At 38.1% G+C, this 26,187-nt stretch overlaps 1 protein-coding gene across 2 annotated transcripts in view; it reads left to right on the top strand.

Annotated features, from left to right (window-relative positions):
* The first annotated feature begins 243 nt into the window (after window positions 1-243).
* Window positions 244-26,187, top strand: part of LOC139468168 (PRKCA-binding protein-like) — a 61,404-nt gene continuing 35,460 nt past the window's right edge. Inside the window, exon 1 of one of the 2 annotated variants that reach the window (XM_071249966.1) lies at window positions 244-320. In XM_071249966.1, coding sequence (XP_071106067.1) covers window positions 244-320 — 77 coding nt within the window. Of the gene's footprint in view, window positions 321-18,398; window positions 18,524-26,187 lie in introns of those variants that run through there. The other variant, XM_071249965.1, reaches the window with a different exon arrangement.

The raw sequence follows: 26,187 nt of genomic DNA, 5'->3' as shown, positions 1-26,187 counted from the left end.
TCGTCAGTTGAATTTGTTTGCCATTTTAATAAATACATGATAATTAAATGCAGCCGTTTTGATGATTCGCATCAAAGACAATAACATTTATTTTATGGTCTCTGTTCTTGCAATCATCTGAAACTGATACTTGGAAACAGGCAAATTCTTCGCAGTGACGAAGGTACGTGTCACCGGCCTTGTAGGAACTTGGGAAATAGGGGGAGATAACTCCAATCAACGTTTAATGCGCATGTACAAATTATGTTATCATCTGCACCACTTCCGTCTCCCTCTGTGCAATCAATAACAATGGACTACGAGATAGAAGAAGACAAGTTGTAAGTAACATACCTATATCAAGTACCAGTATGTTACTGCCAATACAAGAGTATGGTCTGATAGTAGTATTCCCCTGTATATTGACGAATACATATGTTCGAAGAGCGAGTTTGGGCTTGTCAAATGTCCGGAAATAGATTGTCATCTGAAAGGATATTCCAAATTCAAGAATGTATGTAAGAAAAATATGGCATCATCACTTTTCTTTAAATATTGTCGAGCATTTTAGTGTTGTAATTTACCGGGGGCTATACGATGTATTGAAATTACATAACAGCTGATTGACAGGCTTGGCCTATCACATGTCCGAGCTATGTCGGCCGGTATTTTTTCTACATTGTCTGAGTGAGCCGATTTTTATGGAATATGTTCGCCACTACTGTCATACAATTCATCCTGTTTCTCACAAACCAGAACCTCCTTCAAGTTCCCTGGGACAGGTGTTGAAAAATCTCACCCATCTCCTTCCTGCCCTGCATCATTCTCGAACTCTTCAACTATGGCAGGTGCTCTTGGGCCTCCTCACCTCAGCTCAAGACCTGACTGCCATGGGTCGACTCAACTCCGTCCCATCAAATGGTTCCTTGCCCCCTGTAATATTCTCAGGTTGTCGTATCAGCTGAGAACTGCATAACCAACGCTGGGTTTGGTTAATCACTGTTTACTGAGAAACTAAGAGACGTCTGTCGGGCTGACGGCTTACTGGGACTCACGTCGCGCATGCGTATAGATGTACAATGCCAATAGTCTAAGATGCTAGTATCCTGACGGATAGTTATTGATCGTATATTATTATAGGTATATTAATGTCAATCTGTTACATCCCTCTTCTTCAAGATATCTTCACAGGGAGTAACAACTTTCACCTTAATCACTTTGTAACATTTAAGACAACTCTAACTTTATCATTAACTTGTAAATTATCAACATCAACTTTAAACAGTCACTCTTGATCTTAGAGTATCAACACAGTCACAGATTTAATTTATCAGGTCTGCGAATAGCTCTACCTGATCTGGTTCGATACTGATGTCTATCACAATCGATGACACTGTCACTTAATGTCATTTAAACGCATCTCTCACATGGTCTTCTACATTGTGGGGTTCTATCAGGAACTCTTTTGTTGTTCAGCTGGTTCTTGTTTCCTGTGTCAGCTATTACTTCACTGTGTTCATTTGGTGTTATAGTCTCATTCTGTCTATTAGTTTCCTCTTCTCTAAAGGTTACCTTCTTTCTTGGAGAAATTAAGTCTAAGATGTGTCGTCGATTTCTTCTTAATACATGACCAATTACAGCCAGAAATGAACTCACAAGTAAGTTTTCCTCAACTGCATTCGCCTTCAAATACGCATCCATGCGTTCAGCATACACATCCCATGTGCCGTTCGCTTCGTCAAACGCTTCAATGTTTCAAATGGTTGCCATTATAGCAAATGTTCGTTTGTCACTAGTGGCGTGAACAAAAACAATCCTCGTCGCCAAATTGTTACGTTTACACTAGCGTATACATTTAGTTTTCAATAACCAACCAATCTACTTGATATGAAACAGGTCCTGTGCGTTGAACAACTGATCCTGGTATCCATTTGGGACCATCACGGTAGTTCCTTACCATCACTGGGTTCAAACTCCTGTGTTCGAATCCTTCAATTGGCTCGGTCTTGGATCTGTCTCTCCTGCGAAATAGACACTGTTTGAGCTCCAATCTTGACCTTAATCTCCTACCTACTAACAACGCTGATGGTGGTTCCTTAGTGGTAGAATGTGGTGTGTTCCTATATCTCTTAAGAACACTGACAGTCTCTGTTGAAGAGTTGAATCTTGGGATGAACTTGCACGTAAAGCTTGTTTCAGGGTCTGAACAAACCTCTCAGCTAACCCGTTACTTGCAGGGTGATAGGGTGCTGATGTTATGTGTTGGAACCCATTCATGCTGGCGAAGTGAGCAAACTCTTCGGACGTGAACTGAGGTCCACTGTCACTTACGATTTGTAGAGGTAATCCAAATCTACTGAATCTGCTGCGAAGAGCTTCTATGGTCTTAGAAGCTGTTATTGAATTCATAATTACAACCTTAGATCCGAACACTACATGGCGACGTTACACAGATCAACTTGTGTCACACACTCCGTCGAAACAAGCTACACCTGATCAACGCAGTAGCATCAACATACCATTCCGTCAGGGAGAAAGTTGTACAAGTGTTCAAGATACAGTGAACGCAGAACAGTGTGTAAATGACAAGGTTGTCATTACGGAGCATCGATATCCAGAGCGCGAAAGAAAGGCTCCAGTCCGCCTTGATTTGTGACTTTAATGTCAGCAGTATTAATCGTTGAATTGAAATGATTTGTGTTGTATGAATCAGTTGAAAGACGTTCAGTTTAACCAGTGAAGAATTTCATTGACTCTTGTTACTAATGTTTACAATTAACAATGGTAAACATGTAAGCTAACTTGGGAGGAGATGTTGTGTATGTATAAAAGATATAATACCATGACCAGTATCGATCCACAGACTCTCTACTTTATCAGTGCCAATAGAATTACCTCCCTTGTTTGCTCTCTTGTGCGTGAGATCGTTATGTAATAAAAGACTGCATGGTTTTTCACCCGCCATTGATTTGGGTTGGTTATTGAAAACTAAATGTATACGCCAGTGTAAACATTACACTTTTCTCTCATCATATACCATGCCAAAAAAGCTGATCTGCTTTACTTTGATTTAACTTTTTTGGCTGTTGAATACAAGTCCATGTTCTTTAGCTGTCTTCATGAGGTTGTCAAGATTGGCATCATGCTCTTCTTCTGTTTTACTGTGAACGGCGACATCATCTGATATTCCAAGTGTTCCTGGGCTTTTCTCTAGTATGAAATCCATTTTCTGTTGGAACACGTCTTGTGACATAACAAGTCTGAATGGCATTCGTAGGAATCTGTATCTCCCAAAGGGGCTATGAAATGTTGTCAGCATGCTGCTCTCCTCATCAAGTTGTACGGACCAATATCCATTCTTTGCATCCATCTTTGAAAATGTAGTAGATCCAGCAAATTTATGGGTAATCTCTTCTAGTGTTGGTGTTTTATGATGACACCTTTTTATGGCTAGATTCAAGTCTTTCAGGGTCCAAACAGATCCTGAATCCACCACTTTGTTTGCGTGAATATACAAGGCTTGATACCCAGTCTGTTGGTTCTGTAATTCTTTTAATTACCCCTTGGTTTTCCATCTTTGTCAATTCTTCTTTGATTTCATCTTTCAACTGAATTGGGCATTTTCTCGGCGAGTGAACATCTGGATCCGTAACAATATGATATGTTCCGGGAAAGTTGCCTATGGTTTCAAATCTGTCTGGGTACTGTGATTTCAAATCTTCTATTGATTTGATGTTTGTTCTGTCATCTTTCTTGATGCTGTTTTCTCTTATCTTCTGCTCAGGAGCATTGTCTTCCGTTTTCTTGTCAATGGCACAGTTTATGGTTATCAGTTTCATATTTTTACAGTCTTTCAATCCTAAAATTGCTGGGCCATCAGTTTCTGCTACGTAGAACTTGGCATGCATCCAGTTTCCATTCATGTAGCAACATGGTAATGTGATCATTCCATACTGTGGAATCCTTGTTCCATTTTATGCTGTGAGGATTGTTCCAGGTTTTGCTTGTACTGATCCAGGTATAGGGTATCCTACTGTATCTATTTTCTCCGGGAACATGCGTCTGGATATCCGTAGTGGAAGAATATTTCCTTGTGCACCTGTGTCCACTTTTACTTTCAATTCTGTCTTCATTTTATTCTTCTATTTTCAAGTTCAATGTCTTGCAAATACTTCGTCTCTGTCATCTTCAGTGTGCACTGACGAGATTCTGATTTGTTCAAGGCATAAGTTTTCAAATTCTTCACTGAGTTCAACATAGTCATCAGTCCATTCATTTCAGACTGTATCAACATTTCTTCTTTTAGGATGATTATCTTTTCCAAACTCCTTTCTTCCAGGCCTTGATTGGGATCTGTGGTTATATCCATGTCTTCCACGTCCTCTGCCTCTCTGTGATCCTCTGTATTTTGATCTACAAACATACTTCCAGTGATTCTTGCCTCCACAATTAGAACAAGTTGTTCCTATGGCAGGGCATTTCTGTTTGATGTGGTGCGATCCTCCGCATGATCCACATTGCTGTCTATCTCTCTGTATGGCATGAATTCCATACTGTTGAGTGTGAACATCCTGTAATTGTGCCATGTGTTGAATTGATGCTTCATGAGTACGTTCAATGGCATTTTCTAATGTAAGGGTATGTTCCTTCCCTAGCAATTCCTTCTGTAATTCAGGATACCTAGTGCCAATAATTAACTGTTCAATAAGCCATTCACCAAACTCTGCTTCTGTAAATCTGCACTTGAATGCTTGTAGTTTACATCTTATTACAAAATCATTAATACTCTCATTTTCTCCTAATCTGTATTTCTGTAGATAAAATCATTGAACACAAAAGTTTATCTTAGGCTCTATCTGACTATGAAATTTGTTCCAAACTATTTCTGAATTATTCATTTCTTCTTCTGACAAACACCATGAGTTGAACATCTTCAAACCTTCATCACCGGTATACAGTAAAATATAGTCAACTTGTTTTTCAACTTTGGTTTCATTCACGGAAAAATAAAGTTCACATTTCTGACGAAATAATCTGAACGCTCCCACTTGGTCTGGGTTAGACCAGTCCATCTTAGGTCCAGAATCCATATTGTTGTCAATGATCAAGTCCAAAGTTCAAAAGGTTATAAAATGTCACTATTATGAAGTTTCCCGATGAATATGTGCGTTTGTTTAATTTTTTCTAGAAGAAGAACTTATGTCTGGTACGTCATATCCGGCAATCTTGTGAGGTCATTTTACTGTGATGCTTGTTACTTTTTGCGGGGTTTTCAGCCAACGTTCTGAGATATCATGAAAGTTCCAATAATGTCAAATAATACATCTTCAATTCATGAAAAGTGTTCCCAATATCCAGTTCTAGTGAACGATGATATTTGTTATGAGAAGTATTCACATATACTGGTAGATTGAATGATTTTGATTACAGTTCCGTTGACAGATTCTTCAAAATGGCGGTGCGTCGTTACAGACAACAGTTCATGTTCAGAGTACATACATTTCTTACTTACTGCGATACAGTGTTATTCCAATCAATGAATATCCTTATGAATGCCTAAGAATATAATTTTTCACACTCGCACACAATTTCAAAGCACGCACTGATATATGATTTATGATATTTCATAGATCTGTTCCGTTCGCCTGTCAGCCCAACGCCTCAGTTGTGAGTCCCCTAATTTTGTCTGTTTTTCCAAACGATGAAAATTCTGCAATTTCAGCGCCATCACTTATCCTAAATGATCAAACACACAGGGTGATGAAGCCGAATTTCACTGATGATTTTTCGTTTTCATTGTTCAGTGTCCAAAATGATCGATGTACACATCTCTTCCAACGTTGTTTCGGCTGTAAATATTCACAATTGACAGTTCTAAAGTCGGAGAGATACGTTTCTCACTCGCTGCCACCATGTAATATTCTCAGGTTGTCGTATCAGCTGAGAACTGCATAACGAACGCTGGGTTTGGTTAATCACTGTTTACTGAGATACTCAGAGACGTCTGTACAGGCTGACGGCTTACTCGGACTCACGCCGTGCATGCGTATAGACGTACAATGCCAATAGTCTAAAATGCTAGTATCCTGACGGATAATTATTGATCATATATTATTATAGGTATATTAATATCAATCTGTTACACCCCCTTCATTCGGCTTCAGGATCCAGAGATTCCCATCGTCCTCCCGAATTTACCTACAACCTTACCTCCAGTGTTGGACGGTGGAATCAAATGTCTTCTCTGGCGTCTCCTTGACCGCACTACAGCCCACGCTCCACCAGTTTGTCAACACATTAAAACAGGGTTGGGGAGCTCACCTGGCAACTCAAGACGGTTGCAGGAATGTGGTAGGGAGATCAACTCCATTGGCACTGCAACAACCTCGAGCTAGAAGCCCTTATCCTGGCAGAGCACTCTACATCATACCCAGTTGACCATATTCACTGACACTTAGACCCTGACACTGATTTTTGTCGTGCCCTGGTGGCTGGCGAGAAGTTATTTGGTCGACCTCTGAGACCTTGCCAGAGACAACAACCTGGAACTTCCGGTGTGGCCCAACCTCCTGTTACACCCACACAGCCAGTTGCCGCAACTGAACCCTGCCAATTTTCGTCTGCAAGTCTAGCACATCTGCAGAAAGCCTTAGGAGCCAAGGGCGATTCGGCTAGAGCGGCCAAGGCTATTGCCAAACACCAGTTCCTGGCTGAGTTTCACCTTTACGGTTGGTTGAAAGGCTCTATCATTTCTACGTACTTGGTCGCCATTAATTCTATTCTTGCTGCCCCGGAAGAACCCAGACCGAAACTCCTGACCTTGGGATCTGAACGTGGTATTACAGGCTCTTCGGACAGCTCCCTTCGAACCACTCCGCTCGTCTTCCTTCTATGACCTTATGAACAAGATGGTGTTCTTACTTGTTTTGGCTACTGCTGCATGGGTCAATGAGCTACACTTCTTCGACATCCCCCATGTCTGGTTCAAATGCTGTACTCATCGACTGTGCTGAGACTTCATTGCCTAGAATGACTTCATTGCCTAGAATATCCTTTCTTGTATATTGTGGGTGCTGACGATCCCGGTGCAGGCATTGAGGGTTTTCAAGTCAAGAAAATACCTTTCCTTTCCTGCTTTTGGTGATTTGACACCGTCTTCACCATTGTATTAACATCGTCACAAGCTCCAACGTTCATACAGTTTGGCCCTCACTCTATATGAAGGTTCATACTCCAATGAACTCACACAAAGTGAAAGTCAATTCATAATGAAATACAGTGTAACATGGTGAAAGTTGAAGTTCATATTCTTGAATTATAAAAGTAGAACCTCCTGCTTAAGTGGCAATTTATGGAAAAAGACAGAAAACCGCTGTCGCATTCCAGTTTGTGTTCGCTGATGAACATTGTAATAACCCATCGATGGCACAGTTCCAGGTGAACTTGTTTCACTTGATCAGTAATGGCAGCTATTTCTTGCCCTCTTGTGGCATCCCCAAATTTCTTCGCATACAATGATACACATGTAGTTTAATGGTACGAGGACACAAGGATCCAATGGGAATATTCCATACTTCTGGAATAAGCTCCTCAGTTTGGCCTAGGACAATGCTGTACAGCAAGTCTTGCGTGCAGTGGTACAGAAGGTGTACTTTTATACAGTTCCACCATGCAGGTGCTGCCATTTGTGGCACTCATTTTGGAATATCTTTGAAAGTGTTAAAAAAAAAACACCATCCATTATGACAATAAGGACTTGACTTGTGTGAGGCGTCAGGTTGGTTTGGTTGTTGGTTTGTTGTTTACACCGCACTCAGCAATATTCCAGCTACATCACGGCGGTCTGTAAATAATCGGGTCTGGACCAGACAATCCAGTGATTAATGTCATGAGCATCGATCCACGCAATTGGGATCGATGACATGCATCAACCATGTCAGCGAGTCTGACCACCCGATCCCGTTACGACAAGCATAATCACCTTTTACGGCAAGCATGGGTTGCTGAAGACCTATTCGAACCCATTAACAGGTCTGAGGCGTCAGGACAAACAGTATGATGTCTTGTGACACAGCCCACTCTATTTGGAGATTTATCAGTGGACAATGTTTTGTAGAAGAATCTTGCTCTGGTAAGTGACTGTGGTGTATGTCAGGATATTTTATTTTAGATTATTCAGAATAATGGTGTGTAGTCCAGTACAAACTGTCGATAACCTGGATATTTAGTTCAAAAAGCGGATTTAAGTGTGACCTAGAAGCATCTCATCAAACACCATTTAAACAAACAACCTGACTTAATCTTGGGGAAATTATTTTTTTGGCTATTTTGTTAATGGGGGTCATTGGCAACATTATTCGGACACAACACATGGCAATTGCCCCCTACACCATTGGCTACCATCTGTCCTTGATCCCTCATCAGCACTCAGCTTGATAGCCAGGGGGTCAGACGGGTCCTACAGGGATAGAAATTGGCACTGGTCCTATAGTCCTTGCTAAACTGCCCAATAGTTAAGGTATCATAATGACTAGTAGAAATTTGCCATTTTTAAGGGTTTTGCTCTATGATATCATAAAAGGACGAGTGGACTAAAAATGTAAGTTTCTACCGCTGTCCTCAAATGTGATATTGCTTGGATGTTCCTAAATGCAGTGTAAAACAAAATAAGAAAAGTTTTTTATGCACTTGACTCATAGAAGCATCATATATCCCCAGTACTTGTGACCACAGACAACACAATGGTTGTGGCTTACATCCAGAGATGGAGGAGTGAGTGAATGAGTGAGCAATGTCATGGTTGGGGGGACACTAGAAATGGGCTTCACCCTGGAGATGGATGAACCAAGTCGATTGGTTTGAGCAAGACTACAGTTTATTTGCCTTGGTAGATTCGATCAGTTGCAGAACGGAAGTCTGCAACATGCAGGGGAAGCTCATTTTGGCAAACAACTTATTTTGACTGTGGAGAAAATAGTCTCTCCATACAGAGGTATTTCGATGGCTAGCGTCGGTGTGGGACACATAACATCTGGACTTGTTTGCCACATTCCTCACAAACAAGCTCCCTTTGTATGTCAGCCTGGTGTCAGATCCCCAAGCCCAACAAGTAGACGTGTTGTTCATGGATTGGACAGGGTTCTACTCATATGCAGTTTGCCCTTTAACAGGTCTCTCCAAGGCAGTACTTCGTAAGATAGAGCACACGGACAGTACAATCATTCCCATTGAGCTGACTTTTTCTGTTACTCCTCGTCAAAGTCCTCAGACTTTCGGAACACCATGACCTCCACCCCAGATGAGACACCATGCCGCCTACAATGCACTTGGTGGTTCCAACACAGAAGATGCAGGCTTCCGGATACCCCAAATCTGTTTCTGGATTGGGACCTGTTACTGTACCCATGGTGGTGGAGTTCCTTCCACTTAACATCAGTTCTCCATCATGATGGGCTATCTATCGAAGATCACCCTGTCCTGAGCCAGATCAAGAGGTCTTTCTTGTTGGAGGACGAAAACCCCTCGAAAACATTCGCCCAGCGGAGAGAAGCCATTCAAACCTTTACCTCTGCCTTGCTGTTACAAAAGACCAAGAAAACAGCTTTTCTAATGGCCTCTGAATTCATGCTCTCAACTGGCAGTGACATCAGTGGATCACAATCATTTTTTTAATTCCAGATACAAGTATCGATCAAAGCAGGGCTGGATTTGAAGAACTTGATTTAACTTGCACCAGGATAATTAAGCTGCACAAGACAAAATCAGGTTGCACCCTGGTCCCATAAAGTTGAAGCATAGGCAGGTCTGCTGTAATAGTGTGTCGGCAGGCATATGGTTGATGATGTCAAGTTGGTCAGTCTTTAAAGAACTGCCAATTGTAAATAATCCGAGTGGCAGTTCCATCCTGTCTAGGAAAATGATGGCGTATGCATCACAGATAAGACAAAGATGGTTTGTAGGTCATATCAGGCCTCAAGCCGTTTTGAGACATATATTATCATGATTATATAAGAAACAGTTTGTTTAATCAAGTTATTCAAGCAGTAATGAATGACAGTCACCAACTGTGATGTTTTATGAATCCAGATGACATTGACCTGTATTGCTGTCATGCTACATTCGACTGATAGTGGGGCTTGTGCACATAAAGTGATGATGTCATATAATATGCTAATAGGTATAGGTCAAGGTATCTCGACATTACATCAACCTTATATGATGGTGTCTTTGTTCTTGGTAACCTTGTCAAATAATGTTACAAGATAACTTTGATCCGGAGGATCAACACATCGCAAAGACATTTTATAGTATACCAACCTATTGATGCAAGTACCAATACTATCACTTACTTTGCTTGGGGAATGAGAATATGGCACATGTCAGTTACATATTTATGTCATATCAAAAATAGAAAACAAACACATTATGAAAACAAAACTAGTAATGTGTTTCCACAATGACTTCCTGAAACATTGCGCCAATATTGTTCTTGGTTATTTGCAGTTCTTAAGAGTCCCAGAGTTAGCTCCCATGTTATCGCTCTCTCTCCACCATTGTACCTGCCTCAAGGTTTTTTGATAATCACAATCCAAAAGCCTCTCCATCTTGTGTCTCAATCGTCAGTGGTCTAAGAATGTCCCTCAAACCTTACTGGCGTTGGAATATTTCTCAGAAAGTCTAAGAAGTGCACAAGTTAATTCTGGTTACCAAACCACCGGAAGCACCAATGGGTGCTCACATGGAAGACCTCATAGCTCAAGGATTTTTGTCTCTGGAGGAAACATCTCTTCATATCAATGTTAGAAATGAGAGCAGTGATATTAGCTCTACATCTTTAGAAACATTTAATCGTAAATTCAGCTAGCCTCATTGCAACAGTAGTGGCGTTTATCAACAAGCAAGGAGGAACGAAATCCTGTTCTCTGATGGAGGAAACCAGGAAATCATTCCAAATGACAGACAGCTTACAGTGCAGAATCCAAGCTCATCATATTCCGGGAAATTTAAATTTTCTGGCAGACAATCTTTCCAGAAAGAACAAAGTAGTCGTCACAGAATGGACTGTGCATCCGTTGCCCTTTCAACTTATCAGTCAGGTTTGGGAATTACCGATGACGGACTTATTCGTGACCCGCCTCAAGAAGAGACAACCCACCAGTCAGTCCAGTGCCGGATCCAGAAGCTTGGGTTGTTGAAGCTTTATCGATATCATGGGACGAAGTCCTGGGATATGCTTACCCGCCAGTCATCCTAATTCCAGAAGTTCTCAAGAAAATTCAACTGCATCGTTGCACTATATTCCTAGTAGCTCCAGCTTGGCCAGTAAAATCTTCGTTACTGATTGCTTAGGGCCTAATGGTGGATCAGCCACTGCAACTATTGAATCGGAAGCATCTTCTGTGTCAACCAATATCAGACCGTTTCCACCTCAATGTGAAATATCTCCATCTTCACGTTTGGAAATTATCAAATGATCTCTATCTCGGGATGAATATTTCAAAATCCATCAAGCCTTCCACTTCCGCACTCTACAATTCTAAGTCGAACAGATTCCAACTCTCGAGATCCAGTCTCAACCTTTGACATTTCCAATCATTGCAAACTTTCTACTGTACCTTCGTAGTCTATGCTGAAGAAGAGTGAAACAACATACCTTTTCGATAATTTGGGAAGGATAAAAACGGAAGTGTCGGCAGGCTACAGTAATGACCGTGACCTTATTGATAACTCAGGGGGAGCTAATCTTAGTTCAAACTCTAGTTGAGAGTGGTTTCCCTTTGTATTTGCCCGGGACACCTTGCTCAATGTTACAGTTTTCATAAAGCTGTTATATTTTCTGGATCGCATTTGTGTCAATGCTTTAGTGTATATTTTCGCATTTTATAAAATTATATCAATCTACATATGTAAAAAAACAACAAAGGTTTCGCATAAGTTTTTACATCTAAAATCGTGTGGGACGGGTGGTTTTAATAATTGAATTTTAACTTTACAGTGTAGTATTTATTGACTTAACAAGGAAATACATGTGATCAAATATATGTATACAATATTTAATATTTTTCTTGCAAAAGTAATTGTAATTTGTTTCGTTTTAAATTCAATACCTATGTTATCTATATCCTCTTGAAAGACAAATATCTGATAAAAAGTGATTAAAAGCTGTCTGTTGAACAATTGCATTCTTTAAAAACAGGTTATTAATGGCATATACATGATATAGATGTATTCCATTAAAAATAACAATATACTGAAACTTTGAGTTAAGCACAGATTTTCGTATCAACAAATCAAATAAAAAATGGGTTCCCATGTGTTTGGTTCTTGTCAAAATGTAGCATAGTTTGCACATTGTCCAAAATTCACTTTCCAATATATGTTCGCAGAAAAAGTTTATTGAATGAAATTTACTGATCAATATAAAATACACATTTTCAACACAATAATCTTGTGGCATTCCATGAGACAACATAACTTGACAATTCCTAAATAATCTCTCTTTGCGAACGAAAATTAGTGTCACTTTTATATTTTGTAAATTATTATGGATATAGAGATAAAAAAATATTTAGTTATAGCTCGATATTGTATTTAAGTCCTTGGTTAATTCGTGAAATATATTGGATACATAAATAACAAAACAAACTTAACAGGCTTAGATTGTTATAAAAACTTGCTTATGGGTGCGCTGCTTCCTGAACAATTCTTGTTTTGTGTGTTTCCACGTATAATGTTGGTGTTTACACTATTATAAACTTGACTTTTGACATAAACACAAAAATATACAGTATACATCACCTAACATCAGACTTGAACACGCATGTTAAATGCTGAACGCACATGCAGTTCGATCAAAGGTCATTGTCATTTAGAATAACGTCCATTACTTTCGTCCTTGATTTTGTACGCGATGTGTTTATATCATACAGTTCTGCGCGCTCACGAGAGGACCATTTGAAGGGAAAATAGTGAAGTATCTTTTCGCACATTATTTCAATTCTAATAGCTGAAGTGTGGTAACACTACACTTATTGATTATAACATTTATTGTTTTTTATGCTATTTGTGTTCGGGTAGTCATGGCATCATTTATCATAAGAACAAAATGTCTACATGTAGGATTGTACAGAATTTCACTCAAATATGTGCATGTTAAACAATGTGACCTGACAATGTGATCATGAATTCCCTGTCATTTATATATGTTGTTGTTATTGTCAGCAGCTGGGAAATCCCTGTGATGTCATTGGGAAAAAAACCCGCTTTTTCAATCTCTAACACAAATGAGTTCTCTGTCACAGTTACGATAGGTATCGTAACTGTGACAGATAGGTATCGTAACTCTGAACGATCTGCGACAGGTTAACGATAGTTTCGAAAATCTCTTATCTTAACCTTAAGATATCTTATATTTGAACGTAAGTTGTTAAGATATATCTTACCGTAGCTAAGATCGTTTCATGAAATCAGGGCTTTATCAACATCCTTGGCAGCTTGGAAAACAGTATCAGTGGAACAAGTAGTTCGTGTCTTTGTCAGTGGAAGGACAGTTCCACTTTTACAAGATTTTACCTAAGAGACATTCAGACTTCTCTAGAAGGAATTTACAGTCTTGGTCCAGTGGTAGCTGCTCAATCCATTTCCAACTCCAGACCCTTTTTCTCTTAGCAGGAGAAAAAAAGGGAGAGCATTCTGTGCAGTCATATACTAGAGGAATGTTTACGTAATAATTATGAACAATTACATACATTGTTAGTAATCATATTCGAAAACTTACCTCTAGTCTTTGAGGTATATCCGTCCCTCCTCCAAAATTATCTGGTGCTGTTCTCATTAAAGAAACGTGAAGGAGTATCATGCTCCCAACAAATACACATTCATCCAAATTGTGCATCGTGCAATGCAAATTGTGAATTATGACCTTAAAGTCAAGGTGATGTCTTCATGACGATGTATTGAAAGATGGATTGTTTAATTTCAGATGACGGGGTGGTCGGGTAGCCTAGTGGTTTAAGTGTTCGTTCGTCACGCCGAATACTAGGGTTCGATTCCCAACATGGGTACAATGTGTGGAGCCCATTTCTGGTGTCCACCTCCGTGATATTGCTGGAATATTTCCAAAGCGGCGTAAAACCATACTCACTAATTTCAGATAAAACCTTTGTTGTCACAGGTTATAAAATGTAGCTATAGATACCAACTCAAATAACATAAGGCAAAAAGCCTTTGGGGTTAACAAGGTCAAGTTTATTAATTGACATGAACTTGACCACATGACTAACAATTAATCCCACGGGAAAGGGAGGGTGCGTATAAAACTGATTCAAGCACATTCTGTAACCTTCACGATGGCAATCATGGCGGTTATCAGCATGATGCCACCTACAACAAATGTAAAAATGACACTGCTCCTTGTACTAGTTGTAGCATACACAAACTAGAAAGGCTGGTCCAACCAGAGTTTTCTCCCATTGCTGTAGGCTGTAGATTACCTCTCCTTGAAAGGTTTAAAACAAATAATGGGATTATTTTCCCCTTAAAATTATTTTTATTGTACTTTATACAAAGCTCAGTAGTATACATGCCAAAGTAAATAATAGACAAATTGTCATGCTTAAGAAATAATAATACCATATTGCCATTTTGGTAGAGGGAATTTATCAATCATACCCTGCACTGCAATTCTAAAATTCCGTAAACGGGCAGTGTTAACCATGTTAACCATGAATGAAATTTGGTAGCAATTTTCAGTATAGAAAGGTTTTTTTGTGATACAGTAAGTTTACACTGACCACATAAGTGGTGAGATCTTCTACAAGACAGACTGTCAGAATCCTGTCAGAATGATATTTCAATCTCATTATAATCAGATCTTAATGGTCGCTTCTGCTACACATAGATCTGAGGACATTGCTTTACAGGTGTAGTAAGAAGGGCTTTTCAGAGCATTGATAACAGATTGCAAAAGTGCAAGTCTGAATGTGTTTTCTAATCATGCAACATTGAAAAGGGTATCAGGAGACAATCCGAACAACAGTTACGGGCTGTACGACTAATTCTCTCAAACAGTCAAAGTCATTGTCTGTCTCTTGCTTCAATGAGACAAAGATTTGAAACAGAAGAGACTTCACACAGCCTGTAGGCAATAGCGTATTCCCATGAGTACAATCTTCACACAGCCTGTAGGCAATAGCGTATTCCCATGAGTACAATCTTGGCCTTCCATCAGACATTCAAGATTGTAAACCTATAGAAAGTGTGTTCTGTGTTGTTATTGGCTAATTTGGGTCGCATGACCAAATGTCAAAGGGTGAAAATATGATTTGCATTCCCTGAAGCAAGCAACCGAATCACTGTGTAGGAATACATAATTTTTTGCATACTACTTAACGATGGACGCAAATTGAAAAACAAAATTAACATTCATAATAAATATTTTGATTTTCTCTATTCATTGGAATTATTGGGATTTTAAATTTTTAATTAAAAAAAATTTATAATGAAATAATTACCAAAATACACAATCACCATAGCGACTAACGCACTCCTGGCAAATCCTCAGACATCACTGTTCTGTATATCAAACGGCATAAAAAAATTCCAAGACCAAGCCAATTCTTCAAGAAATGTGTGCATATGATTTAACGAAAAATAATATCGATTTTGGTTAAGTTATATCGTCAGTTTTAGTTATAAAATAAAATGAAACAGCTATTCATGGACACTATTTATATGAACTTATAATATTCACTATTACACTCCCCAGAAATACATACAAGATGAAATGTAAATGTACCTGTCACATGTACACTTGTTCAAATTAAAGAAATATCGTATACGACACTATAAACTTATCAACTTCATATGCGAACATTGTTCAAACAGGAGATTATCAAACGTTCATATATGTTGTGGCCTATATCTACGTATGATATCATATTGAACATTGATTAATATCCAAAGTGAAATTAATTGTGTGAAAAAAATGTACAAAAGATATGCAAGATCTACATCATGAAACAGTAAAAAGCAGTTAACAATGATCGTGTGTACTTTCATTCAAGGACCTTCACCTCAGAGAAATTACCAAATATGTACAAGAAATATGTTGAAGTTTGACATCACTACCGGTGACCGAATTTTACAAAATGGCGTGTTGACTGTCAACAGTGCGCGGGATTTTACAAGGGCACTTTCGTTGATTCAGTGTTCGTATATACATAAATGTGACATGTAAGTAATCAGAAACATTCTGACAATCTGTGTACTGTTTTTTGTTGTTGTATTTTTCATTGAAACCAACAAAATTAGTCAGAAATTCTGATAAATACCGTTGTCGTTGTGCATGATTTTGCGTCAGTCATGGCGTCACACAGGATGGGAACTTCGACAAGTTCTGTTGAAAATAGCAAATTATTGCAATGTATATGTTTAATTCCCTAATTCTTCCTACGATTCTCTTCCCGTGTATATTCTGAAAATGCAGATCTCGAGCCAATGTACTCAACGAATAGACAAATGGCTTTGTTTACATTTCCAACAAGTGCAGTTTTTCAGCGTTCGTTTTCACACCTCATTTATTTTGCTTCATTACATCTAGACAATTTGAATTGGTGACAAAGACCATTTGGCATTTGATTCTAAAATGTATGAGGAATTCAAGGATGTAGGTATCGCAGCTGAAATATGCGTGATGGTATTTGCGTCTCATTACCGGTGTACGTTAATTACCAAAATCACAATCACCATAGCAGTGACAGAACGTTCGATGTTGACGCCTCACAACCGAGTAAGTACGAGGTGGTAAAGAGTGCGCGTGTTTTTTTCTAAATAAAACAATAGGTTTACAATATCGATAAATACTCTTTTTTTTCAGTTTTCAAATTTTGAATTGAGAACTTTGATAGTTTCAACATGTTCAAAGCCAAGCCTGGAATGGATGTGGCTAATGTTGACTTCATCTTTTTACTTTTTATGCAATCATACATCAATTCAGGAATATTTAAATTGTTTTGTTTGTGTTTTCTTACTGAAATGTCATAATGTAGAGTTGGGAAAAATAATTTGCTGTGTAACATTACTATCAATTTCTTCAAAATGAGAGGATTTGTTAGGTACCACAATTTATCCTGCTAATTCACATGGACGGTTTAGAAATCCCAGTGTAGTGTTATCATGGACAGGGGATTTGGCCAGGGTCCATGATAATGTCACATGTACATGAGCTTTGGGACTAACTACAGTTTTGATTATATGAATAAAAAATATGATATATGAATTAGGGATGTCATGATTAACCAATGCGTTGATCATGTTGATGCATCAATAGGTTTCTCAAACAATTTGATATGCAATACTCACTTGCCTGTATCGATACACATTTTAATCCCCTATCATTTCATACATGAATCTTATCATTCATGTTTAATTCCTTTAATTTGGGGTGCATATCTAAGGTATTTTGCGAACAGGGAATTTGCTGTTTTGTTTAATGATAGAAAATACTTATGTTGACACTCTAGTTGTATCTGAAATAAAGTAGTGATTAAAATGAGACATTTTTATTTCAAATATGAGAGCAGATGTTCAGGAAGTGTCAAGCCTGTCTGTTGTATCATGAGATGCCTGATATACATAGATATGCTTTACTTTGTTGGTGTATTCGCATGGACAGGGGATGAGAACACATGTTGCATTGTGGCTTTGTTCCCAAGTGTAGCACTATACAGTTTTAACATTCCTGTCATATGTTGAAAAAATGGCAATTTCAATTTTGTTCTCATCATTCCAACCCAATATATTGACATACAAAATATATAAGTTGTCTAGTTTAATTTTTATGTATATTTCAGCCGTTGAAAGGTTTTGAGATAATAGATCAGTACACAAATTAATGAGAACGAAAGCCAAATGAGAAAACAAAATATATTAAATTAGATCATATTAAACATGCTGAACTGACAGCAAGCCAAATGTGCATGACTTTGTGGGTATATTATATACAACAACAGACTGTACAACTGATGCTGGTAGCATGTTCCAGCAGCTAGCACATGTACATTATTCACATTTTCAGATTATGGATTTATATCTTAATAGTACAAGTGAACATGGTGAATGTCAGTTGTCGTAGCTGTAACTGTGGTGACTATTTATTCATGTTGTGATGTGCTGGCACAGCTGTTGCCAGCCTACACATACTGCAAAGGCAGGACAGACACATGCATGTATGTATGTCACTACGGTCTGTGTGCCGATGGATGCAGCCAACTCAGGAAAATTGCCTGAGTGTTTGAGATAATTATACAGGTTGTGTGGCTGTGATAGTCTGGGTGGGCCACTAAGCAAGGGTCATACACTGGCATCATTTATGTCTGTGACAGCTTGATAGGCAACATACTGGAGTAGGCATGGTAGGAGCTCTTCAAACTATGAGTGGACATGATGATCCAGACTTTCAGTACGCTCAGCTTTCCACCACAGATCCAGATGAGTTCTTTGGTGACCAAAACAAACATGTGCCTCTACCCTGGGAGGATTTCATGTGAGTACATTGGGTCAACAGTCACGGCTCACAGGTTTGTAGGAATAACAGCAAGTTGTTGCCGGAAATTGATCTTTCATAATAACATGGCATACTCGAAACAGATCCCACTGTGCACTAATCATGCTAATAGTCATCATAATTGATATGATGTTTTTAGTAGGTTCATGTGGATGGAGTAGGGAAATAACTTGTTGAGGAGTGATTCAGTTTTCTTAGCCCTAAATGGCAAAAGTTTGCTGGAGTTGTGTCACTATATGAGACAACACATACCACATGTTGCAGCTGCGTACCTCCTGCCACTGAAAGTGACACTGGCATGACATATCCCGTGCTATAATCATGGTAGGCACTGTACTATATACTTCACACCAAATCATTGTTTTGTCAGCTCTTGAACAAGTCAAACGTGTCAAAAATACTTGTTTTGATCATGTCAGAATGATTATTAGGATCACCAAAAGCAATAAATGCCTCCATTTGACATTGAAAGACTACACTGTGTCCTTGACTATAGTTACTATGCGCTGAATGACTGATTTTTAGCACTTGGCATGCTCCAGGAATGTTCTAGCTATATTTTCAAGACTAATGAAGGGTTTGTTCACCATTCACTTGCCATGGTTGCTACAGGGAGGTGCTCCACTACCATGAGTGTGACCTGGCATGTGTTGTGCATGTTGTTTTAATCCTTCGACTGCTGTGCATATTCAAACCTTAAGTACCCCCAACTGTACAGTTTTATTTTTGCTAAAACCTGTATTGTACAAATTTGAATTGTATCTGCTAAATGTATCTATATTTACAATGTTGTGCTGTTCCTTTTGCAACCAACCCTAAAAAGTATCATATCTTTGAAAACTTCGGTCCATTCGTTTCAGAACTTGTTGAACCATATACAGATGTATCATGCGTTTATCTTTTCAATAAACAAATAAAGCTACAACTGGAATTTTACTTCTAAAAATATAGTGTTTATCATACCCTCAAATTTAGATAATTTGGCATCATTGTAAAGCATGTGATTCTTTCAATGGGAATGTGTGGGGTATGGACATAATGGATGTTGCAGTGTACTTAATAACAGATGATCACTTATGGAGTTAAAATCACTTCATGCCATTTGTTATTCGTTTGAAAATGTTGCGTTATAAACAGTAAATTTCTCATTTAACTCATCAATAGAGATTTTCGTTTTGCAAAGCACCATTTTTGTTACTTGACCAGCATGTATTCTTTCATTTCCAACAGCAGTCGCCTAGTTTTCCAGAATATATTTTGTTACAGCTGATTTTGTACATAATCATATCTAAATGTATGGTAAAGAATTTTCGTAACCTCAAATATTTTTTTATACTTTTGTTTATATTGTTAAGATTGAAAAATAAAACCATGAAACTACTTTCTAAGTTTATTAAGGACAGGATGGATATGGCAGGGTATAGTGTTTATTAAGGACAGGATAGATATGGCAGGGTATAGTGTTTATTAAGGACAGGATGGATATGGCAGGGTAAAGTGTTTATTAAGGACAGGATGGATCTGGCAGGGTATACTGTGTATGAAGGGCATGATGGATCTGGCAGGGTATAGCGTTTATTAAGGACAGGATGGATATGGCAGGGTAAAGTGTTTATTAAGGACAGGATGGATCTGGCAGGGTATACTGTGTATGAAGGGCATGATGGATCTGGCAGGGTATAGCGTTTATTAAGGACAGGATGGATATGGCAGGGTAAAGGGTTTATTAAGGACAGTATGGATCTGGCAGGGTATAGTGTTTGTTAAGAGCATGATGGATCTGGCAGGGTATAGTGTTTATTAAGAGCATGATGGATATGGCAGGGTAAAGTGTTTAATAAGGACAGGATTGATCTAGCAGGGTATAGTGTTTATTAAGAACATGATGGATATGGCATGGTATAGTGTTTATGAAGGACAGGATGGATCTGGCAGGGTATAGTGTTTATTAAGGGCAGGATGGATATGACAGGGTATAGTGTTTATTAAGAGCATGATGGATATGGCAGGGTAAAGTGTTTATTAAGGACAATATGGATCTGGCAGGGTATAGCGTTTATTTAGAGCATGATGGATCTGGCAGGGTAAAGTGTTTATAAAGGGCATGATGGATATGGCAGGGTAAAGTGTATATTAAGGGCATGATGGATATGGCAGGGTAAAGTTTTTGTTAAGGCCATGATGGATATGACTGGGCATAGTGTTTATCAAGGACAGGATGTATATACGCCGGGTATACTGTTTATAAAGGGCATGATGGATCTGGCAGGGTATTGTGTTTATTAAGGGCATGATGGATCTGGCAGGGTATAGTGTTTTGTAAGGGCATGATGGATATGGCAGGGTATAGTGTTTATTAAGGACAGTATGGATCTAGCAGGGTATAGCGTTTATTAAGGACAGGATGGATATGGCAGGGTATAGTGTTTATTAAGGGCATGATGGATATGGCAGGGTGTCATGTCTATTAAGGCCATTATGGATCTGGCAGGGTATATTGTTTATAAAGGGCATGATGGATCTGGCAGGGTATCATGTTTATTAAGGCCATGATGGATCTGGCAGGGTATAGTGTTTATGAAGGACAGGATGGATCTGGCAGGGTATAGTGTTTATTAAGGCCATGGTGGATGTGGCATGGTATAGTGTTTATTAAGGGCATGATGGATCTGGCAGGGTATAGTGTTTATTAAGGCCATTGTGGATGTGGCAGGGTATAGTGTTTATTAAGGACAGGATGGATATGGCAGGGTATAGTGTTTAATAAAGACAGGATTGATATGGCTGGGCATAGTGTTTATCAAGGACAGAATGGATATGGCAGGGTATAGTGTTTATTAAGGCCAGGATGGATATGGCAGGGTATAGTGTATATTAAGGGCATGATGGATATGGCAAGGAATAGTGTTTATTAAGGCCATGATGGATGTGGCAGGGTATAGTGTTTATTAAGGGCAGGATGGATATAGCAGGGTATAGTGTTTATTAAGGACAGTATGGATCTGGCTGGGCATAGTGTTTATTAAGGTCAGGATGGATATTGCAGGATATAGTGTTTATTAAGGACAGGATGGATATGGCAGGGTATAGTGATTATTAAGGACAGGATTGATATTGCAGGATATAGTGTTTATTAAGGCCATGATGGATATGGCATGGTATAGTGTTTAATAAGGACAGGATGGATATGGCTGGGTATAGTGTTTATTAAGGACAGGATGGATATGGCAGGGCATAGTGTTTATTAAGGGCAGGATGGATATGGCAGGGTATAGTTTTTATTAAGGCCAGGATGGATCTGGCAGGGTATAGTGTATATTAAAGGCATGATGGATATGGCAAGGTATAGTGGTTTTTTAAGGGCATGATGGATATGGCAGGGTATAGTGTTTATTAAGGCCATGGTGGATCCGACAGGGTATAGTGTTTCTTAAGGCCATGGTGGATATGGCAGGGTATAGTGTTTATTAAGGCCATGATGGATCTGGCAGGGTATAGTGTTTATTAAGGCCATGGTGGATCTGGCAGGGTATAATGTTTATTAAGGCCATGATAGATCTGGCAGGGAATAGTGTTTTATAAGGGCATGATGGATATGGCAGGGTATAGTGTTTATTAAGGACATGATGGATCTGGCAGGGTATAGTGTTTATTCATCTCACATGGACATGATATGGCATGTATAATGTTTATTCATCTCACATGGACATGATCTGGCAGGTATAGTGTTTATTCATCTCACATGGACATGATCTGGCAGGTATAGTGTTTATTCATCTCACATGGACATGATATGGCAGGTATAATGTTTATTCATCTCACATGGACATGATATGGCAGGTATAGTGTTTATTCATCTCACATGGACATGATCTGGCAGGTATAGTGTTTATTCATCTCACATGGACATGATATGGCAGGTATAATGTTTATTCATCTCACATGGACATGATATGGCAGGTATAGTGTTTATTCATCTCACATGGACATGATCTGGCAGGTATGGTGTTTATACATCTCACATGGACATGATATGGCAGGTATAGTGTTTATTCATCAGAGTCTGTTGGTATTTCATTCAGTTTTTTGGATGAAAGCAGCACAAGAGTGCCAGGATCTGTTGATCACTTGTTTGAATCCAAGATTTAATGTGGTCTCTGGTTTGTCAGTAACCTGTGCTTATGGGTTCACAATTATCAAGTAAGTCCAAAACATTATGCCTGGCAATGGTTGGTTATCAAGATTATTTCTTATCCTGACAAACAAATAGTAATTTCCTTCTAGATTTCAATCCTTGAACAGAACCCAAGATGTGCCTCTTTCTTATGAAAGGTTTAACAGTACTCCTGATGTGAGTACTGTACTGGTCATTATTAGAACTGACTAGTACCAAGCCAATAAGTTCCGCATTGCTCCTTTGAGAAGCATTTAGAAGTTTGAGTACTATTAAGGGTAAGTCTTATGGAAATGATAGATGAACAACTTCTTTATTACAATTAGGAGTGTTGTTTTGTGTAGGTTTTAACACTGCTTGATAACAGTGTTAGAACCTACACTGAAAACGTCTCTCCTGATTATAGTAAAGTTGTCCATCCATATATCTCACCCTTACTTACCGTATTGCTGGTTTTGTAGAATTGACAAGTACTGGTAACAAGCAGAAAACCTGCATATTTGAAGCAGTCTAAGTAGAAAGTAAGCAATTTAACTTCTCAATTGCGTCAGTCATGATGAATATCATCCAGACTGTCCAAAGCAATTAATTGCGATACACATCGGAACATTAAAATTTTAAAACAGACGTATCCCTTGTCATTAAAATACGACCAATATCAGCTTTGTTTCATGCTTGACAATCTTATGTATACAATTTGAACAGCCTCACTAGCAAGCTTTCACTGGCAGCCAATCACAACCATATTAATAGTGGACTTGATGGGAAGAATTGCTCAAGCAAAAGAAATGGTTGGTTTTTGACTGTAAGAATGAGTACATGCATTATAGTACCTCAACCAGGCTACCACTTGCTACTTGACTTGGGAATGAAATAGGTTTTGCAAGTTAGTTGAGATTCGTTATTGTTCTGGATAATGTTTTGTGTTAAAATAACATGTTACAATATTATATAACAGTTACCTAATCAGTCTATATCAATCTGTTATCTGCATATATAATAACATATATTAGACACTACCATTTAATTAGATTCACAACTGCATAGAGAGTAGATAAATACCTAAAACATGATTTAATTAGCAGGGTTAGAGAAACAAGATATTATTTTTTAGATTAAAATAAAATTAAGGAAGAGAATTTATGGATGTCAACTTTATTATGACATATGAAAACATGTTTCGCAATATATACTTACTCCTTCATCAGGTGAATGAATGAATGCTATGAGGCAGAGTGCATATACATGTATATGTACATGTAAGAACAACAAAAGTAATGAGATAACAAAAGTCAACAGATAATAGGCGCTGATAGGTGATTAGCAATAGACAGTGGAAGCCAACACTTTACAGTAATCAGTGCTGATAGTTGCTAGTTATGGACAACTGGAAGCCAGGACTTTTTTTGTTTACACTATTTTGACTTGCAACACAAAGTAAATATTTCACCAGAGCATTGCTTATTTTATTGTGTTTATATTTTTACAGTCAAAATGTTCAAAATTTTTCACTTAGGAAATTTATTGAATGCCTAAATATTCGGTTATTTTACAAATTGATTGAAAAATGTGTCAGTCTGAATTAAAAATAACGAATTCCAATCATTATAATGTTTAATATTATAACCAAGTGACTGAAAATGTTTGGATTAAAAGTATGTTTCTATATTGTTTTGCTTCTAATCTTAGCATGATTAATCTATTGCGATGGTTTTAAGCCCTTTTGACCGTCTTAATCATTTTTAGTGAATCTGTTAAATAAATGGACAGATTTTTCAGTCAATTTGTAAAATGCCTGAAATATTTAGACATTTTATAAATTGCCTGAGTGAATCACATTTTACACATTGACTGTAACATATAAACGTTTACAAAGGAAAAGATTTGTGAAAACAACATCTATCGCACCTCGAAGAACTTCCCAACCAAGACGGAGAGGAACAAGAATGATTCTGTTCAATGCTCCCGCAAACGAATGACAACAAAATGCAAATATCATAATTACAACCTACCAAAGTTATATGTATAATTTTAGGTAGCTTCCTTCTTCAAGGAATGTATCCGTGAATATCCACATAAAGGAACAATACCCTACACATCTGCAGTTGTACAAAGAAACTTATTCGATGTCACATGTCTCTGTAACAATCAAATATTTTAAAATATATACAATCAATCAAAGTATTATAGTTAACCCTGTGAACAAAGCTGTGTTGTTTTTACATCGGCACTTCATGCCATGATATGAGTGTATTCCCTTTGCTTTAGTAAACCTACACATTGCAGCATCAGAATTATACTGTTCTATCGACTGAATTGGGTCAAATTGAGTTATTGGTACTGTTGGAAAGCGCAGGTTTTGATCTTTCGGCTGTGCTAAAATTGTTCTCATTTGATCAATAGTAAAGCCACAATTTTGTTCTATCAAGAACATGACACTTAAATTTAGTCTTAAAGTGTACCGTGTTTCCTGATCAATCACATTCTTTCAATATACCATGTGATCAGTTTTTCCTTTGATGTCACGGCAGAGCATATGGGGTCATCTTTATCCACTTTAATCATGTATGTATCAAGTTCAAAGCAAAACAATTTTTAGTTTTTATGAAAGTGTATATTGTCAAAATCATGTGTGTAAAGTTTAGTCTCTATACGTTGACTAATTCTTGGACTAAAATCGAATTTAAGTTTATTTCAAAGATAGAACACTATAATACTAAGATAAAAGTATCCTTATAAATTGATATGAATGTATCACTGAGATTATAATGGTGTATGAAGAACATAGAACATTATAAAACAAAACGAATGTGATAAAGTATCCAACATTGTCTTTAATTCTTTCTTGCATTGACAGATATTAAGAAATGAACCTGATTGATCTATCAACAGTTGTTTTAATAGATTTTTTTAAGTTCATTGCTTTGGAAGAACTACTTCAGTCAACTAACAGGGTCTGTTGGAGCTTCATTATACATTGTATCATTGCAAATACAAGCATACTGTGGAGAAACTTAAATTTGTGAACCACTTAAGCTTTTCAAGTGAGCAGTTTGAGACTGTTGCTTCACTCACACAAATTTAAGACGTTAGATGTTGGATATTCGAATTTCAATTCACATCAGCCCTAGATTCTGCACTGCTACACTCACTACCAAAGGCAACCAATGTCACAAGGTTGTTTCTAGCAATATCGAATATTTCATCACTCAAGTTCTTGAAAGACCTAAAATGTTTGCAGCTTTTAGATGTATCAAATTGCATCAGCCTGACTGAAGAGGAATTTGCTGTTTGTAGTTTGGATCAACTGTTTGTATCCTTCAACAATCTTTCATCTACCGGGGTGACAGATATTGCACAAGAAATAGCAAGGAATAGGAATGAAATAGCAAGTGCCTTAATTGGAATTTTGGAGAGGTTTGTGCAAGATCATCCTGAAATAAAGCACCTGGTGTTGTCAGCATCCCCC

The sequence above is a fragment of the Haliotis cracherodii genome, unplaced genomic scaffold, assembly GCF_022045235.1.
Source record: "Haliotis cracherodii isolate W230 unplaced genomic scaffold, xgHalCrac1.p SCAF_2, whole genome shotgun sequence".
Taxonomy (NCBI): domain Eukaryota; kingdom Metazoa; phylum Mollusca; class Gastropoda; order Lepetellida; family Haliotidae; genus Haliotis; species Haliotis cracherodii.
The sequence above is the reverse complement of the archived record's forward strand: the minus strand, read 5'-3'. Positions and strand labels throughout refer to the sequence as shown.